This window comes from Microcaecilia unicolor, chromosome 5 (assembly GCF_901765095.1).
Source record: "Microcaecilia unicolor chromosome 5, aMicUni1.1, whole genome shotgun sequence".
Classification (NCBI taxonomy): Eukaryota; Metazoa; Chordata; class Amphibia; order Gymnophiona; family Siphonopidae; genus Microcaecilia; species Microcaecilia unicolor.
This window is the reverse complement of record NC_044035.1, coordinates 269,855,862-269,875,941: the sequence shown is the minus strand read 5'-3', so window position 1 is coordinate 269,875,941 and position 20,080 is coordinate 269,855,862. Positions and strand designations below refer to the sequence as shown.

At 43.1% G+C, this 20,080-nt stretch overlaps 1 protein-coding gene across 1 annotated transcript in view; it reads left to right on the top strand.

Moving 5' to 3' along the window:
• LOC115471411 (ICOS ligand-like) overlaps nucleotides 1-17,488 on the top strand; it is a 42,875-nt gene extending 25,387 nt beyond the window's left edge. The window contains exons 3-7 of the mRNA XM_030205117.1: nucleotides 231-286; nucleotides 5,139-5,492; nucleotides 9,931-10,230; nucleotides 11,326-11,487; nucleotides 17,324-17,488. Coding sequence (XP_030060977.1) covers nucleotides 231-286; nucleotides 5,139-5,492; nucleotides 9,931-10,230; nucleotides 11,326-11,487; nucleotides 17,324-17,412 — 961 coding nt within the window. The 3' untranslated portion in view covers nucleotides 17,413-17,488. The remainder of the gene's footprint in view (nucleotides 1-230; nucleotides 287-5,138; nucleotides 5,493-9,930; nucleotides 10,231-11,325; nucleotides 11,488-17,323) is intronic.
• The last annotated feature ends 2,592 nt before the right edge of the window (nucleotides 17,489-20,080 follow it).

The window sequence follows — 20,080 nt, the reverse complement described above, 5'->3', positions numbered from 1 at the left end:
TTGTATGATTTTGAACCTTTCCTATAAACAATGGAGTTCTGTTCTGTCTTTGCTTTGTTTTTAGAACTGTGCCCTGCTATGATCTGCAGGTTAGTTAATGGCGGTATAATAAATCTGAATAAATTATGAACATAAAAATGCACTTTTCTTATGCTCTTTGTAGGAAAATAGAGTTAACACTTTGTGACACATGGAATGAAGTTTAAAAAAAAAATCTCTTTCTGTTTTAGAGCACAAACCTGGATCCTTTCATTAATTCTGATGGAGTTGCAGACAATTGCCACAGGTATAAGCAACAGTCCTGTCAGTATTTGTTTTCCCCAAAGTGCTGATTCCACCCAGAGGTTAAATGGAAATTGGGCTGCTGGGCACGGGGCAGAACAAAGAATACCACACAGGCTCTCTGGGTCCCAAGATTACAGTGTTTATTTTCTTCCTGTAGCTTCACAGTGCTCTGGATCTGTAATCAATCAACTAGGGCATGAAAGTGGAAGTTTTTCGAGTACACAGAAATAAAAATATGGCAATATTGTTAGCTTCATGCTGGGAGGTTGCTGCTACATCTCTTCAAGCAACACCGTTGCCCTTCAGGAACGTGAGGGGAGTAATTCTATAATGGATGCACTAACATTTACATATGAGTTAGCATGTAAATGTTTAGAATAGTAGGATATATGAACATATGTTTGCACATACATGCATATGAGCCCGACTGAAACTAGGATCTTCTGTTTCTGCTGAAACTGAATCAGTGACTGAAACTGGCTGCTCAGTTTTGGCAGAAATCGAAACTTAAAATGAAACTGCCCCTCCCGGACCCAGACCCAGTGGCAGCGCTCCCATCCTGCCCCCCCCCCCTCGTGGTAGCCCTTCTCCTGAGCCTGCTCCTTCCTGGGCCTACCTTTTCATTGGTGGGTACTCACTCCTGGCTCAGAAAATTGCTTCTGGGACTTCCAGCAGCAGTCTTGTGAGAGTGCTGTGAGAGGTCCCGGCAGCCATCTTGAGATTGGAATTGGCATGGTCAAGAGTGAGTGAGGATTGTTCTTGCCTGTGTTGGTTCCATTCTCAAGATGGCTGCTGGGACCTCCCGTGTCAGTCTCACGAGACTGCCGCTGGAACTCCCGGAAGCCATTTTCTCAGCAAGATATGCACAGGAATGGAAGCAGGAATGAGTGGGGATGCTCCTGCACATATTACCCACCAACAAAAAGGTAGGCCCAGGAGGGGGCTGCAGCTGGGGGGGGGGGAGCTCAGGAGGGGGCTGCCATGGGGGGGAGGGGGAAGCTGCAGCTGGGGGCTAGGGAGAGAGAGCTGCCATCGGGTCCACCTTCTTCAGGGGAGGGGGCAGAGAGTAATTCCGAGGGGGGAGGGAAGTTTCGGTTGCAGCTGAAGATATACTGTCATTTATGGCCAAAACCTGAAACAGAATTTTGGGCTACTTTTGTTTCTGAAACTGAAACCAAAATTTGTTCGGCCTCTAGCATACATGCGAGATATATGCCTAAATGCTATTCTGTAACTAGATGCATAGGCCCACATGTGTCAGCTGTATGGCTGCTATAAGTGCATACATTAGCATTCTGTAAAGGAAAGTAGGCGTCTTCTTTCCTTTATGGAATATGCATGAAGCAGGAGCACCTATATATTGGCTCACTGTTAGAGAATTATTACCCCCGTGTTCTCTAATTCAGACAAGGGGTACCTTACACGGACGTGGTGTTATAGAGAATGCAGACCTTTGCAGTCAAAGAAGATAACATATCTGAATAGGAGCTAAACGAAACAATATGGATAGCTTACTCCCTTCCACAGCAGGTATTTCCTGGCTTGTATGATCATGGGAAGAGTCCCAGACACAAAACACTGCAGAAAACTTCAAATTTAATATTGAAAAGAATAATATTGTTGTTATACTGTAAGCTGAATGGCACATGCTTTGTATTCACTGACCCCTAATTGTATACACTTGCACGCCCAAGTTATAGAATTAGGTCAATTGTGCACATAACTTAATATAATAATAATGAGCTGATAATTGAAGTTAATCAGCAATAATTGGCACTAACTGGTGATAATTCAGACCCAGTAGCCATGATTTGCTGGATTCTACATATCGGGTCTAGTGTTCCTCACTGAAATCTAAGCGTATTCCATAACAACGTGCATAACTTAATTGGCTTAACAAACCAATCAGCATTTTTAACAGCATTTAACAAGCAATAATGAGCACTAATTGGCAATAATTTGAATTTACATGCATAACTCAGTAAGTGTATTCTGTGATGAACTGCACCTAAATTGTAAAGCACACAGTTTAAAAGGGACATAGCTATGGGTGGGAAAATGGGCGTTTCGTGGGCATTCCCAAATTTATTTGCATTGTTATGGAATATGGCCCAGTCAGCGTAAATCTATGCACAGGTATTTATACCACATTTTCATTGGTATAAATGGAGGCATGTAGTTTTAAGCACTAGGATATCAACAAAGTGTATTCTACATATCATGCTTGAATCTTATAGAATACGCTTAGGCGGAAATGTTTTCTGCGCAGTTTTTTAAGTGCTATATATAGAATCTGGCCCTATGTGCAGTACTGACCTTAGTTGTTATTCTATAAAATATGCACGCAAAATCCATAGCATGCAACCGCAGTGGGGGTATGGACTAGGGAGGGGCATGGAAGAGTTAGGGATGTGCCTAGGCCTTGCACACAAATGTTACAGAATCCATGCAGTTACATGCCTAACTGCTACAGTTAGACACAAGCCCTTACCCCAGTCTGAGCTGGCATAAATACTCGCACCTAACGTTAGGAGTGTAAATATGGCCTTATGCTAATATTCTATAACGGCAGTTCTGTACAGAAGTGACATTATATAACTGACTCCTCCAAATTCTATACATGGCGCTCAGAATTGTGGCGCTCGGAATTGTGCATTCAAATGTGGGCATGTGCCTAATTTGCATGTTCAATTTCTTTGAATAACATGCTGTGAAGAAACAGTGTGTTTTAAGCCTGTAAAATGTATTGGATATTTTCCTGTATTGATTATGTTCTGAAGTGTATTTCTCCTATTTGGCCAGCAGGTGGTGTTTCATTGCTGCAAAGTTGTTACAGAGAACTGAGTGTTTTTTCTTTAGTTTGACACAAACAGGAAACAAGAAGCAGTACATATTTGAAATATTTGACTGGGCTCTGATTGGCTCAGGAGCTCATCTCATTTGGACTTTACTGGTTTTGAATTCAGTCTTAGCCTGGGAGAAAAGAGAGACAAATCTCTTTGCTGAGGCTCAGTAAATAAACAGTTATATATCCTGATATTCCCAGGTACTTTTCAGAAAAGTAAGCAAATGTTTAGTTAGTGTTATAATTGATCCATATTTCATTTACCTGTTATTGTTTGCTATTTGCACTATTTTGTTGCACTTTTCAATTTTTTAGACAATAAACAATTTTGTTTGTCGATTCTGCTGTCTGGACTGATAAAGAATCTTGGTGGTTTGTGTGTTGGGTCTGTGAGTGCTTTCTGGGAACTGAGGGACCACTGGGAATGTCGCCTCCAGTAACCTAGAAATCACTGGGGATAATTTGGGAGCGGGAGACTCGCCCAGAGGCGGTTGTAACCCAGTCGGTGGGAGTAGGGTTCTAGTGTAGAGCACACTTAGCAGATGCAGGCGCACCTGAGCAATGCTGGGGATAGACCCTCTAAGGGCTAGATGCACTAAACCTTAACGACCCTCTAATAACCCTTTAACGAAGGAAATTCCTAACCGTTGCATGCATTAAAGGCCTTTTTCCTACGAAGCAAGCAGCTAACAAAAACGGAATGCAAAGGAGAAACTACCATTGAAATGTGGACAATTCGGAATGCACTAACCATACCGATGATTGCAACGAATCAATTACCGTCAGAAATTTTACGTGTGCTCAGACCTGTCTTTAAGACCTGTCCGCTGCCCCCTGCACCATAAAAATCCAAGCCAGCATGTTTAAAAAGAAAAGTGAGATACAAACACAAACACGTGGCTCTCCGCTTTCTCCTGCATCATTACAAAACAAAGCATACTGCTTCTCCCTGCAGCTTAAAAATCCTGTCTCTCCCCTTCTCCAACAGCTTTGAAAATTAACACTCTATCCCCTAAAGCCAATTTTCCCAGTACTGTAAACAAACTGCAAAGAGGTCTTTTGTTACAAAAGGAGATTTACGAGGGTCGAGGGTCATTCTTTTTAGAGTTATCTTCAACTGCACTCTTCTGCTAGATCAGACAGCTAAAAGGCTTGCAGGTCAGGATCCCCCCCTCGCACGCCCCAGTCTGACGTAAGTAACCTACGTAGGTTTAATACGTTTGTGGCTGCTCTGCGCATGCTTAAGGAGCAAATTAACGACGGGGATAATGTACGCTTGATACATTGTACTTTTCAATACCGCACCGAACATTTCTGAGCTGTTTTGTTTGTGCATTCTTCGTTGTTTCAAATTCGTTAAGCACTTTTACGATTTAGATTTTTTTAACATTTGGTTGATGCATCTAGCCCTAAGTGGCCCCGGGGTAACCTCAGGTGGGTGACTAGATGTTTTGTGACACATGCCAATTAGCGCAATAATTGAGTGCTAGTAATCATTGGTGCTAATTGGCATTAATTAAAATTTATGTGAGCATTTATAGGTGCGTAACATTTACATGTGGCTCCAAAAAGGGGGTGCAGTCATGGGAGGGTCATGGGTAGATCAGGGGTGTTCCTACACTTTACATGCGCTGTTATAGAATGAGGGGGATTTGCTCCTAATTTAGGCACTAGGATTTGCACCGGGGTTTAGTTGGTGTAAATCCTTGCGTCTAAAGTTAGGCATCAGTCCTTGCACTAAGTGCTATTCTATAAATGTTGGATAACTTTCAGCGTTGTTTACAGAATAGCACATAATGCGGTTTTTTGGTGCCAGTTTTTCAGTGCTATTTATAGAATTTGGTCCTTAGTGCCCAAATGTTTGGCGACCTTAGTGCCCAACCATAGGCGACCTTTCTTGAATTTATCCCAGATCACATTGTGAAAGGAATCTCTTGTTTGGTTATAATAGCTGGCCTCATCTATGTCAGAAACCCTGATCTTTGCTTGCTTTCTGTCCTCCCTATAGGTGTGGCCTCTCATGTTCAGATAAAATGCAATGTTGGAGAAAACATCACCTTGCCGTGTGTTTTCCCTGAAGTGCAAAGTCTTCCACTGACTGACATACGGGTGTCCTGGCAGACACACTCAGATGTGCTTATGTTTCTGAACTATGGCACAGTAGAATATGACCATGTGACTGACAGATATAGAGGTCGAACAGACTTTTTGGGAGAGTATCAGTCAAATGGAAATTTTTCCCTGCTACTGGCCGGGGTGGATGTCAGAGATGAGGAGGAGGTCATTCACTGCTACATTCAAGTGAAAGAAAGCACTGGATTTGCTCTCAAGTATTCTTCAGAAGTCCAGCTTGAAGTTTCTGGTAAGGAAAAGTTATTTTTCTGGTATCTTGAAAGAGAACTTTGAACCACTGTAGAAAACCAATGCTATTTTGCTGAAATGGGGAAAAACATGAACAGTTTTCTGAATCTTTACAGATCAGTGAAGTGAAACTTATCTACCAGGGATTTTATGTACAAAGGGTAACTCTTATATGAAAACATTTGGAGGGGCATAATCGAACGGGGACGGCCATCTCTAAGGGCGCCCATCTTTAAGAACGTTCCGGCGAAGGGGCGGGGAAACCCGTACTATTGAAACAAGATGGACGTCCATCTTTCGTTTTGATAATACGGTCGTGGATGCCCAAATCTCAACATTTAGGTCGACCTTAGAAATGGTCAACCTAAATGTTGAGATGGTCGACCTTAGAGATGGTCGCCCCCGGTTTTCGGCCATAATGGAAACCGAGGACGCCCATCTCAGAAATGACCAAATCCAAGCCATTTGGTCATGGGAGGAGCCAGCATTCGTAGTGCACTGGTCCTCCTCACATGCCAGGACACCAACCGGGGACCCTAGGGGGCACTGCAGTGGACTTCACAAATTGCTCCCAGGTGCATAGCTCCCTTACCTTCGGTGCTGATCCCCCCAACCTCCCCCCCCCCCAAACCCACTCCCCACAACTGTACACCACTACCATAGCCCTTAGGGATGAAGGGGGCACCTACATGTGGGTACAATGGGTTTCGGGTGGGTTTTGGAGGGCTCGCATTTACCACCACAAGTGTAACAGGTGTGGGGGGGTGGGGGTGGGCCTGGGTTTGCCTGCCTGAAGTGCACTACACCCACTAAAAACTGCTCCAGGGACCTACATACTGCTGTGTTGGAGCTGGGTATGACATTTGAGGCTGGCATAGAGGCTGGAAAAAATGTTTTTTTAAAATTTTTTTTAGGGTGGGAGGGGGTTAGTTACCACTGGGGGAGTAAGGGGAGGTCATCCCTGATTCCCTCTGGTGGTCATTTGGTCAGTTCAGACAACTTTTTGAGGCTTGGTCGTGAAAAAAAAGGGACCAAGTAAAGTCGACCAAATGCTCATGAGGGACACCCTTCTTTTTTCCACTATCGGCCGAGGACGCCAATTTCTTAACCACACCCCCGTCCCACCTTCGGTACACTGCCGACATGTCCCTGTGAACTTTAGTTGTCCCCGCGATGGAAAGCAGCTGAGGACGCAAAAAATCAGCTTTCGATTAAGCCGATTTGGGCGACCTCGGGAGAAGGATGCCCCTCTTCCGATTGTGTCGGAAGATGGGCATCCTTCCCTTTCGAAAATAGGCTAGTTGGTGATGTAACAAACAAGCAAAACACATTGTTCACAAGCGAAATGTACAAAACAAATGCAAAAATTATCTTTTGAACAAAAATACTAACATACCAAAATGTTTCTCACCAAATTTTGAAGTAGACGCCCCCCCGCCCCGCCCCACCCCCCAATTAAATTTTCAACAAAAAACATTCATCACCTTCCGCCTGGTGTCTGATGCATCCGTCGACCAAGAGATATAACATCCGCATACCCCACCACCCCCCATCCCCTAGTCCCCCCCAACCCAAAAACTCTTAGGTGTAGAGAAACCCCACTACAATTGATTCATAATCAAGCTGCATACTCTATGTGGCAACGACTGTAAATATGGAGTCCAAATATCAAGAAACCTCTTTTTACATTTATGTGAACATTTAGCATGCAAAGCTTCCAACGTCATATATGCGTGGAGTGTTGGTGGAGCAGCAGAGGTCCAATATTGTAAAATACATTTTCTGCCAAGAACACTGGCCTTAGCCAGGAAGGGTAACACTTTAATGGCAATAGTTTTGTATGTAATTGCTTTCTTAGGAAGGGTAAAACCACTCTCCTTGCTGTCTTCAGTAGGGATGGGAACAACAAAAAAAAGAGCAGAAAAATCCCCCTCATAGCAAACAACAACACAACAAAAACAAAAGAAGGGCATAGACCAATGTGGTTCCAAAGTACTTGGTTTATTCAATGGCTAAAATGACTTGACGCAGTCCTGCATTTCGGTGCCACATGCGCCTGTCTCAGGAGTCAATAACTTCAGCCACAAATAATGGATTGCAGATGATAAGATTAATAACATCCATGTAATACACCATCCAAAATGCTGATAGATAGAGCTCACACGTGATAAAGCGTGTCAGCTGACACTCATTTTCACTTGTGAGTCCTGTGGATGCTATATTACTTGGATGTTATTAGTCTTATCATCTGCAATCCATTATTTGTGGCTGAAGTTATTGACCCTTGAGGCAGGTGCCTGTGGTGTTCATTGTATAGTTTTTTTGTTTTTGCTGTGTTTGAGTCATTTTGAGCTCTGTCTGTTTTGTTTCCTATTTAAGAAAATAATGTTGGTCTAGGGGTTTCTTCCCACCTGTTCACCCTTTAACAAACAGTTGTCTGATCCAGGTCACCCTGATTCCAACTGCAGCTCAAATAAACTAGTCTTGGTCCTGAGTCCTCTGGAAAGCCTCCTCACCCAATTGCTATAAAAGAAGGTGACTTTGGGCATCACCACCCCTAATCTCCATCTCTGACCCCACCAGGACCCCCTCCCCCCCAAATACACTGAGCCAGCAACAGAATTCCTGTTTACCTTCTTCAGTTTGGTATCTGTTTGGTATGTGTGTGTGTGGCTAAGGCCAGGTATTCTGTTTGCATGAATTTTCTATTATTATTAATTTGCATTTAGTTCACACTTTTTTCAGCAGTAGCTCAATGTGACAGTCAGATACAGGAGGTACTTTTCCTTGTCCCCAGAGGACTTACAGTCTAAGAGACAATGGAGGCTTAAGTAACTTGCCCAGGATCACAAGGAGCAGCAGCAGGATTTGAAAAGGGCTTTGCTGGTTGTCAGCCTGGCGCTCTAACCACTAGGCTACTATTTCACTCCTTATTTATTTAATGGGATTTTATTATCCGTCTTTATGAAGTGATTCACCCAAGGCGGTATACAGCAGGTATGCTTTTCTGCTTCTGTTTTGAAATTTATCAATATTAGTGCACATGTGCACTTATTTTTGGAATTTTTATACAAAGAGCACCAATTAATAGCCTTAGTAATCGAATCAATATTAAAGGATCCTTCTGGACACAGCTGGAATCCCCACACTGAGCTCGTTACTTTACATTTTTCTTCTAACATTAATGCTATGATACACCTTGTAAATACAGTCATGACGTTTATTTCATTTGTCGCCTCAACTCATTTTTTGAAAAATGGGAAATTTGTTTGCAAATTTCAAACCTTCAACAGATCATCACATTCAGCTTTATGTGATCTGTGGTAATGTGACTTGTTCAGTTTTCCCAATAGATGTAGTGATGTTGTAGGACTCACTGTAGTATTTAAGGCACTACTTTTTTGTAGGCAGGGTTCTTGGTTTAGAAGTTAACACTGGCATGGTAGATTTGATCTAAGTTTTGAGTATCTTTTTTGTAACCTTTTATATTACTGTCCAGCCTGGTCAGTTGGGAGGCAAAGAGAGGGGCATTTAGGGAAAGAGAGGGGGAAAGAGAGAAGGTGTGGGGCAGTGGGGTGCAAAGAGGTGAGTGCAGCATAGCATTGGGTTTTTGAATGATGAAAGAAGGAATAGGGCAAAAGGGGGTACAGAGGAGAGTTTAGAGTGGCAAAAGGGAAATAAAAAGAGGGGAATTTGGGATAAAAAGGGGAAGAAGGGGTGGTGGGCAGAGGGAAGTTTAGGGCACAAGAAAGGAAGAGTGGAGGATGGGATAGTAAGGGGAGTGTAGGTAGGGCCAGGATAGGAAGAGAGGGAGAATGGCAATAGGAGGGAAAGAGAAGGTAGTGGTAATAAGATGGTGAGAGGAAGAGAGAGGAGGTAAGTGGACAGCAGGATAAGGGACAGAGACTTAGGTGAAGGGATGAGAGACAAGAGTGAGGGGAACTGTAAGAGTTAAGAGAGAGGCTGTTGGGTACAATTTACAAGGGGACGAGGACTAGGAAGGATATAGGGTTTTTTGGAAGGGGGAATGGAAGGTGTTTTGTTAGGGTCACTGACTCCCACTGTCCCCATTGGGGGTTAGGCTTAGGCCACCAAGCTCCTCTTATTTTTCATAGGTCTGGGAGGTATTATGTTGGGTTCACCAAATCCCTCTTGTTGTTTTTCATTGGAGTACGAGGTGTTAGATTGGGCCCACCTAGACCCTCTTAATGTTCTTGCTGGAGTGTTGGGGCTGCTGAGCCCCTCTTGCTTTTGTGGAGATGGGAGGTGCCATTGAGCCCCACTTGTTGTCATCACATGCCACTGGTGTCTAGTGTTGGTCCAACAATGCTACAATATGCTAAGCTACCTACACTAGCGTACCACTGTCAGAGCAAGTTCTTAGAACAGCTAATGCTCTTTTCACATAGCATCTGTGTTTCCATGTTGACTCATTTCAGGGAGCTTTTCACAGCCCTTGCTGGAAGGACCAGGACATAATTCCTACACGTGCAAAGATAGAATCAATGCTACTTGTACATCCATTGGTGAATATCCAAAGCCACAAGTAGAATGGACCATAAACCAGAAAAAACACCATGACCACAATGTGACCCTGGACCGTGATCTTAATACTAAGCTCTTCAATGTCATCAGCACCATGACCATCACTGCTTCAGTTGACCAGACCGTTCAGTGCTCCATAAAAAATACTCGGAACCAGAAAACGAGACATTCAGTGTTACTCAGATTCCCAAAATGTAAGTCTTTCCATTCCAAAAGTATTTTGCTTTCATCAGTTAAGCTTCTGATCATAGGTGTAGTTTGGTGGTGGGGTGTTGTTGCTGATTCACCTCCTCCCCCCACCCCACAAACTAAGCAGGCAAACTATGCCCATTGCTTGTGATAGGTAAGCATTACAGTACTGTGCTTATAATCAAATTTAAGATAAATAAACAAATCCCACTGACATTAATGTGGTACTATTACCATGGGAAATAAAAAGTCAAGTGCTACCTCTTTTAATAGTATTTATTTCTTGATCCACTACATGTAAGAAGCAAGATGGGGGTCATTCTACAAAGGGTTTGCAGGATAGGGATGAGCACAAAGAAATTAAGAGAATTTGCTCCAGGTTTTATAGCAAATAATATATATGGCATCTTAACCTGAGTCTTTAGTCAGTCAAGTATTCTGATTGACTAAAAACACCCATCTGCTGTTATCATCCCGCACAGAAGACAACCCTGGCTACAGGAGTATTCTGTATTGACCCCTCAGGCCTATTATCAATAACATTTACTAATCTTTAACTATGACATCTGAAGAAGAGGCACGGCTGGTTGATAGCTTAGCTGGAGGAGCAGGGATCATAGAAGAATTTCAGAGATCCTTAGGTTGCTAGTTTGATTATGTCTCCAGGCACAGTCTTATTAGCCTTGTGGTTAGGCATGGGAAAGTAGGGTACTGGAGGGAACAAAGTGGGGATCTTGCATGTTCTTCTACCCAAGACGGTGGAGCAAAAGAGGAGGACAATACAAGACAAAGGAAAATCTTGCAGTAGGTCACACTCAGTGACTGGTAGCTGGAGGGTATCCTTAGCAATATGGGCAGACTAGATGGGTCAGATGGTCTTTCCCTGTGGTCCTATACTATGAAAATTCATAAACATTGTTTTATGCTCATTGTTAAAAGGTTTTGTAAGCGTCTGCAGCTCCTTATGAGAATAGTGATGCCACTTAACTCCCCGTAAAGTGATACGTTATACAGCATTAACTTTATTTGCTCATCTTAAAAAGTCTTTCTCCTTTTCTCAAAGGCATCTTATGAGATATGCAGATCTTTTCCCACTGTAGGCACTAACATTTCTAGCACAACAGCTGTGGAGAAGCCAGCCCGCTGGAGAATAGCTTTGGGAGTACTAGGTGTGGTTCTGCTCCTGGCATTGATAGGCGTTGCCATTTTCATCATTTTCATCCAAAAATCCAGGTGCCCATCCTCAAGGGATCCCGCTAATGGTAAGAAAATTTTTTTTTAAAAACTTTTCATACATCCCTCGAACCTGTCTGCTCAGTGAAGCTCCAAGGAGTCAGATTCTTTCCGGTTCTTGCAGGTGGCTCTGATGCGTCAGTGAATGAGATCGTGGATATATATGGTAGTGATGGATTTCTTAGAGGTAATTCTGTAATGGTTGACAAAAGTTAGGCACCAATAAAAGTCGCCAAAAATTGCGCATGCAAATTTAGGCACAGGTCTGATTTGTGCACACAATTCAATAGAATAATGAGCTAATTAGTACCAATTGGCTTTTTAACAAGCAATTATTGGCACTAATTACATTTAATTTGGAATTATGTGTGTAAAATTAGGCATGGGATCTGCGCCTAAATTTACGTGTGGCCTGAAAAAAGGGGTACAGAAATGGGAGGGTCGTGGGCATTACAGGGCAGATTGGGGGTATGGTTTTAAGTTACGTATTTAATTATAGAATAACGGTGCTGAGCACATAAATTTAGGTGCGGACATTTACATCACATTTTGGTTGGTGCAAATGATGGTACTTAAATTTACGTTCAACCTCTCCACATAAGTGTTATTCTATAAATCGTGCCGAACGTTAGGTGGAGCTTATAAAATACTGCTTAAGCGGGTTTTCTGGCACCGATATTGTAGATGTTATTGTAGAATCTAGTCCCAAATTTTTGGGTGCTAACTAAGCTCCAATTCTGTAATGGCAATTGAGTGGGTAATTGTTGTTGTATAACACTAGCATAAGTACGCAATTACATGCATAACTTTCGGTGTGACCACTTATGCCGTGCCAATGGCTGGTGTAAATGGTCATACCTAAATGTAGTCAGTTATCCACATAACTGACAGTATTCTATAAAGGTCACACGTAATTGTTAGACACATTCATGCAGGGGTGGACTGACCATTCGGGCAACTGGGCAGTGCCCGAGGGCCTAGAGGCTCTGGAGGGCACAGAGGATTTCTTCCCCCCCCCCACATTAAAGTCCCCTGGTGGTCTAGTGGCCTCTGCAGGGGCAGGAAAGAATCCCACTCTTTCCTGCCCGCTGCTGCTTCTCTGTCCGGTACTGCCATGTTTTTAAAATGACTGCTGACACCTGCAAGACTACCGTGGGAAGTTTCGGCAGCCATTTTGAAAGCATGGTGGTGCCGGGCATTGTAGCAGTAGTGGGCAAGAAAGAGTGGGGTTCTTTCCTGCCCTCAAAAGAAGCCACTATACCACCAGGTCCCTTCAAGGTAGGACCATGGAAGGCCCACTGAGGCTCAGGGGTCTGTAGTGTGTGTGTGTGTATGGGGGGGGGGGGGGGGGGAGGGTGGTAACTGTGGCGGTGGGGGGGCTGTAGTGTGCGGGAGGGTGGTGGTGGTGCAGTGGTGGGGCGGTGGGCAGTGGCCAGGGCCTAATACCTTTACTGCCTGGGGGCCCAGATCACTGTCTGCCCCTGCACCCATTCCACAGCCATGCCCCCTTGCAGTTACACACTACAGCACTTAGGTGTGAATGTACAGAATAGTGCCTGAGTGCACTTATACAGAGTACTGCTGTTTTTTTTCCATTAGATCATGTAACTGACGTTTTAGCATGGAAAGTTATGCATCTAATTAGTGCCTAACTTCAGATGCACTAAACAGAGTTAAGGGGGTACTTTGGGGGGTAATTTGATAATTGCACACATTGGTGAAAAATACACATATACCTTTCCCTCTGTGGACTTCATAGGATTTTCAGCATAAAAAATATGCATGTACTTTGAAAATTAGCCCAGGAAAAGTACTGCCAGACAGTTACACCTGCTATTTTGTGTAGATATGTTGTTTGAATAAAAATACACGCAGAACTTTGAAAATTCAAAAGGATGCACATAATTTCAAATCCTGCCTCAAGAAACACACTCCCCAATGGATAAAAATTTATGTAAGATGGTGCTATTGATATAATTTAGTAAGAGAATATCTATGTGAAATGTCAAAAAAGAAGCCTTTTTCATAAAGGTAAGACAAGCAGCTATTCCCCTGATTCTATAAAAGTCCCTAAAAGTTGTGCATGGAAATATAGGTGCTTTCCTGATTTGCATGCATAATTTAATAGAATAATGAGCCATTTAGTGTCAACAATTGGTTTTTAACAAGCAATTATTGGCCCTAATTAGATTTAATTTGAACTAATGTGTAAATTTAGGCATGGTTTACACCTATGGTCCAAAAAAGGGGGTGCAGAAATGGGAGGGTCATGGATGTTTCTGGGCGGAATGGGGGTGTGGTTTTGTTTTATGCACATAATTACAGAATACGGGTGTTCAATGTGTAAATTTAGGCGTGGGCATTTGCACCATCTACATTTATGCACAACCTGTCCGCATAAGTATTTATTCTATAAACCATGCCAAACTTTAGGCACGACTTATAGAATACCGTTTAAACAGGCACTTTTTGGCGCCAATTATTTTAGGTGCTATATATAGAATCTAGCCCACTATGCCTTTGTACAGTGGGTTCATACAATGACCAAAACAAAAAGGTCTTGTAAAGAAAAGCAATAAACACTTAACTTTGTAAAGGGAAAGGACCTCAGAAACCGCCACTATTGACACTTTGCAATTGCTTGTCCATCAGCATTAATGTGGTTAGATCTCATTCATTGGTCCAAAAACCCTTTCAGTTTTGAACTTCTTCCTTTAATTTTAATCTTTAATCAAAAACTTTTTCCAAAAAATCAATCAAAATCAGCTTGCACTTATCTTTGCCAGAGATCTTGCTGCTAGACTTTAGGAGAAGCAATGAAAAAAGTCAGGCAGCAAGATCTCTGGCAATGAACACTGTAATGGTGGAAAGATCGTAATGTAAAGTATAAGCAAGCTGCAAAAACTAAGATTATATCCCTTAGGAAGCCTGATATTCGGGTGAAACGAGACCCATTGGATTTTCCAAAGATAAGTGCAAGCTGATTTTGATTTTTTTTAGATAAAGTTTTTAAATTAAAGATTAAAAATAAAAAAAGAAGTTAAAAATTGAAAGGGTTTTTGGACCAATGAAAGAGATCTAACCACATTTACTCTGATGGACAAGCAATTGCAAAGTGCCAATAGTGATGGTTTCAGAGGTCCTTTACCTATACTGTCATGACTGTGACTCCACTTTCAGTCTCATCTTGTTTTCCTGTGGGCAGCTTCAGAAGTGGCTCCAGTCTGTTCTTTTCTTTGCATTGTTGCCTCTGCTGCCACTTCCTGTGTGTTTCAAGCCTCACTGTGGTGTTCAGTATGTTTCTAGCCTCTTTCCTGTAGTCGTGGCATCATCTGTGAAGGCCTTTATAAGGAAGGTGAGGACATTCATTCGGGTCATTTGCATAGCCAAAGGTCTCCAGGTTTGTCGGTGTGCTTGTGTAGCACTTCTGCCTTGTTTGCTAGTTGTTGTGCTTTTATAGAACTTCTGTCCTATTTCCTAGTTAGTGTGCCTGTGTGGCACTTATGCCTTGGTTCTGTCTGTCTGTGTGCTAGGGTTAGCACTTCTGCCTGTTTGTCTGTGTGCAAGGGTTAGCACTTCTGCCTTAGTTCTTCAGCTTGTCTGTGTGCTAGTGTTAGCACTTCTGTCTTGGTTATTGCCTGTTTGATCTGTTGTTTGTTTGTGTGGCTGTGTGGCCCAGCCTTGAGCTCTGCCTAGCCTGCCTCGCCTAGAGCTCTGCCTAATCTCTTTTGCCTTCTGTTGTTGTGTTTGGGTTCCAGTTTGGCCTTGCGGCCCGTATGAGAGGGCTCTGTGTGCATAGGTTCCAGGTCGGCTTTGCGGCCTGTTTGAGAGTTTTCTCTTCTGGCTTTACTTGGTTCTGTCCCTGTGTTCCCTGCCTAGTCCAGTCCAGTTTTGTACTGTCTGTGTGCTTTGTGCACTTCTGGTCTGTTTCTGCCTGTGTGCTTATTGCACTTCTAGCCTGTTCCAGTTCTGCTTGTTCAGTCCAGTCCTGGTTTGTTTCTTAGAATTGTCTGTGTGCTCTGTGCACTTCTGGTCTGTTTCTGCCGGTGTGCTTATTGCACTTCTAGTCTGCTCCAGTCCTGCTTGTTCAGTCTAGTCCTGGTTGGAGGGTCTGCCTGCTGCTGCCGTTCATCAACAGCAGCCCAAGAGCTCACGTTGTCCCTGAGACTGTGACATATTCAAAATTAAAAGTCTATTTTCCCTGGGGTAATTTTATAAAGGCCCTTTAGAAAATATTATCTAATTATCTTGATTACCCAGTACGGAAAATATCTCAAAACAATCAAATATAACACACTCCACACAGATCAAAATTCAGAATGAATGCCTGATCACTACATGTTTGAAGAAAGCTAGGTTCTTACATGTTTATAATTTCTTGAAAATGGCTTGAAATATTTTCTGGGATCCTTTTGTGATATGACCCAATCTATATTATTTTTCATAACTCAATCCAAATGGCTATATATTATATATCAAGTTTCTTCGAATAAAACATTTTAAAAATAATAATTAAAACTTGAAGTTAGAAATCCTTCAATACTTTATTTATAGAATCTCAGTGGCAGTGGCAGTGGCGTGGCATGGCCATAGGAGGCCAGCCCCCCCCCCCCCCCAATTTGGGTTTGGGTCCACAAAGCCTGCTGGTTTGGCTGGCAGGGGTCCCCAAGCCCTGCCAGCAGAAGATTTCTTGCGGCGATATTCGCTACTGCACTGCCTGCCCTTCTTTCTCCTTCCTCATGTGTATGTTCAATTTCACTAAAACTGAGCATGTGTGCCAAGGTGAAAAAGCAGGGCAGGCAGCATGGTGCCAAGTATTGCCACAGAAAGGATTCTGCTGGCAAAGCTTGGAGACCCCTGCCAGCTCAGGTATGTGGAGTAGCAGGGGCAGAGAGCGGTAGGGAGGTGGGGCAAAATGTGGCCTCCCCCAAAATCAAGATCTAGCTACACTTCTGTTCAGCGGTGTTACTCTGGGAACTATACTAATTTTTCCCAAAGCTTTATACACCTACTGCCTTATCGGTTTTTACTTGTAAAATAAATCACTTTTTCTTAACTGTCAGTTTGGGGGAGATCTCTTTAAAGTGAAAGAATATAGAGAGATAAAATAGTGCAAGTAAGAATCGATGAGGAAGTAGGTGTATAAAGCTTTGTGGAAAATTAATATAGTACCCAGAGTAACATCACTGAGGTTCTGTGTATAAAGTATTAAGGATTTGTGACATCAAGTTTTAACCTATTATAAAATAGATATAACATATGCGCTTATATGCTCTTTCTACTTAGTCTCACGCGGTAACCGGGCGGTAATGACCTACGCGCGCCAAATGCCACTTGGCATGCATCTGATACATGCATCCGAAAATAAAAATTATTTTTTGGCTGCGTGTATCGGACGCACACCAAAAATGAAATTACCGCGAGAACCACGTGGGCGTTGGGCACACGTAGAGCCTTATGTGGCTTAGTAAAAGGGCCCCTTATTTTCTAGCTCCTCTTACTCTCTTACCTGTCTATATGTTCCATCTTTGCTTTCTCCCTACGCTGTCTATTAAAATGTTTTATTACATGTTGTGTTGACATTGTAAGTAGTATACTATGCCATACTTTGTATTGTTGTTTGAATATTTTACTGCTGTAATTGTCTATTGCTTATGTTTGATTTATTCTTACTGTACACCGTCTTGAATGAATTCCTTCAAAAAGGCGGTAAATAAATCCTAATAAATAAATAAATAAAATAGATATCAATTACAAAATTACCCTCTTTAAAAATAAGGTACAAATAGGTGCTGGTAAAACTTAGAGCATGTCAATTGTTTGATGGCATTATGGAATAGGCTGCTTTGTTTGTTTCTTTTTCAGTACAAGCTAATGGAAGCACTTCAGTAAGAATCAACGAGACGCCCCTCTTACTCATAAATCACTCAAGAACATCAAATAATACTAACTAGTGAGGACACTGTGCTCATGTCCAAACCTGAAATAAGCTCCTAATTTATTCTGTACATATTGTATAGATAACTTTTATTACTATATCATATACTTTACATTCTTTTTGTTCTGTTTTATAAAAACAATAAAAAAAACGTTTTGTATAAATCTTAAGATTCTGAAAAACTGTGTCTATTCTGATTGTTCTAAGACAGGGATGGGCAACCTCAGCCCTCGAGGGCCGCAATCCAGTCAGGTTTTCAGGATTTCCCCAATGAATATGCATGAGATCTATTTGCATGTGCAGCTTCTATTGTATGCAAATAGATCTCATACATATTCATTGGGGAAATCCTGAAAACCTGACTGAAGTGCAGCCCTCGAGGACTGAAGTTGCCCACCCCTGTTCTAAAATAAGTACAAGACAAACTGTGGACCTAATTCGTGCTGAAAATGGTCAGGAATGACCCTTGGAAAACAACTTATTTGGTTTGGGTCTGACCGAGATTTTTTTTTCCACTGCTCTGAGATACATTTACGGATAACAAACATGAGGGCTATGCTGAAGTCAAATGAGTAGTGGCCAACATTGAACTGTAAAGCTGAGTACTAAATGTGGTGACTGAGTTCATGTGAGTAGCAGAGGTTTACAGTATCAAAATTATTTTAAAGGAAATGAGGCACTGTAATCTACAATTTATTTATTTATTTATTTATAAAATCCCTCACCCATAACCTGGAAACATCTGTTGGAAATACAAGAAGGAAAAAGCCTCAGCAAGCCATGACTCTCTTAAACTTAGTCATTTTTAGGCTTTGTTGAAATCATTGGCATAAAAACCTCCTGTATATCACTTAGGGCCCTGTTTACTATAGCGTGCCTACACTTAGCGTGCGTGCTAACCATGTAGGTGCCTATAGGGCTATTGTAGGCACATACATGGTTAACACACGTTAAAAATATTAATGTGCTGATGCGAGCCGCTAGGCAGCCGCCTATACTGTGAGCTCTGCGCGCAACTAACCCACAGCCTCTTCGGCCTGCCAGCTAGACAGTTTCTACTACCAGCTCTCAGCTACAGCCTATCCTGCCTTTCCAATCCGGGTCATGAGGCAGCCCGCTGTAAGCTCTTTACTGCTTGCAGTCTATATTGTCTCTCTACGGCTATTACGGCGCCACAGTCCCACCTGCCTCCTCCACCGGGCTGGACCCCTTCCACCCGAACCCCCGCCAGCAGAAGTGCTGTCTTCTGACTCTGGCGTGCGCGGCCCACACAGACGCGCTTCTCTCAGCTGATCTTCGCTGTACTCTGCAGGGCTTCTGTGCATCTGACGTCCTGCACATGCCTGAGAATCGTGCCTAACTTTAGGCATGACTATTTGAAACATGGTGCAAATGTACATGCCTACGTTAGGTGCATATCTGGCCTTATTCTATAACAATGCATGCAGATATTAGGAACGCCCCTGTCTCACCCATGACCCTCCCATTTCTGCATTCCTTTTTTCAACTTGCACATAAATTTACATGCATAAATTCCAATTAAATCTAACTAGTGACAATAATTGCTTGGTAAAAAGCCAGTTATTGGTGCTAATTAGTTTGTTCAATTAAATTGTGTGCACAAATTAGGCGCATGCTTAGATTTGTGCATGCAATTTTTGATGACTTTTATAGAATTAGGAGGCCTCTGGCTTTTCTTCAGCAGTGGCTTCCTTCTTGCCATCCTTCTATATAGACCAGGTTTGTAGCGTAATCTTGAACATTGATGAGCAAGGGGGTAGGTCTCAGGAAAGTGAGCTGGTTCACAAGAGAGTGGGACTCATTCTGCCCCAGGATAGGCACAGAGCTCATAGAACTGGGGAAACCCCAGCATGTCTTTGGGAGGAGAGCTGGCCCATATCTGCAGCTCCTTCCAGGAAAGCTGGCGTCAGTCCTCAGGAGCAGACCAGGACTTAGACCAAACCCTTTCAGAAGCCCTTTATACTTCAGACCGATGTCTCTGAGAAGGACTGTCCTGTCTCAGGAGAGTCAAGGCGAAGAGCATCTTGTCCTTTATTTAAGGAAGAAATTGTTATCCCATGTCACCATAGAAGCCCTTAAATAATATTTGATGGGATGGGAGTTACCAACCATTCACTCCTTAAATGGTTACAGCAAATGAAGAATAATAATGCCTGCCTCACTTGCTGGTATTTAGCTCTACAGACTTATAATTATCTGGTGGAGCAGGGCCGGTCTTAGGGCGAGGCGACCGCATAGGGCCCCGCGCGGCGTGCCTGAGGTCACCCCGCCCGCCGCTCCCACCCCCCGACGGTCGATCGCTGCTCCTACCACCCTGTCCTACCTTTAAAAAAAAATTTGAGAAGCGCCGGAGTAGCAGGCAGTGCCTTGCGTCTGCCCTGCTATTAAAAATCTCCTGGACGTCGTCGGGCCTTCCCGCATTGAGTCCCGCCCTCCTCTGAGGTAATAGGAAGTTACCTCAGAGGAAGGCGGGACTCAATGCGGGAAGGCCTGACGACGTCCAGGAGATTTTTACTAGCAGGGCAGATGCGAGGCGCTGCCTGCTACTCCGGCGCTTCTCAAATATTTTTTAAAGTTAGTGGGTGGCAGCAGGAGAACAGAGTTGGTAGGTGGTCGCATCGGGGGGACTCAGAAGGGTGTGGGATGGGGGTTCTCAGATGGGG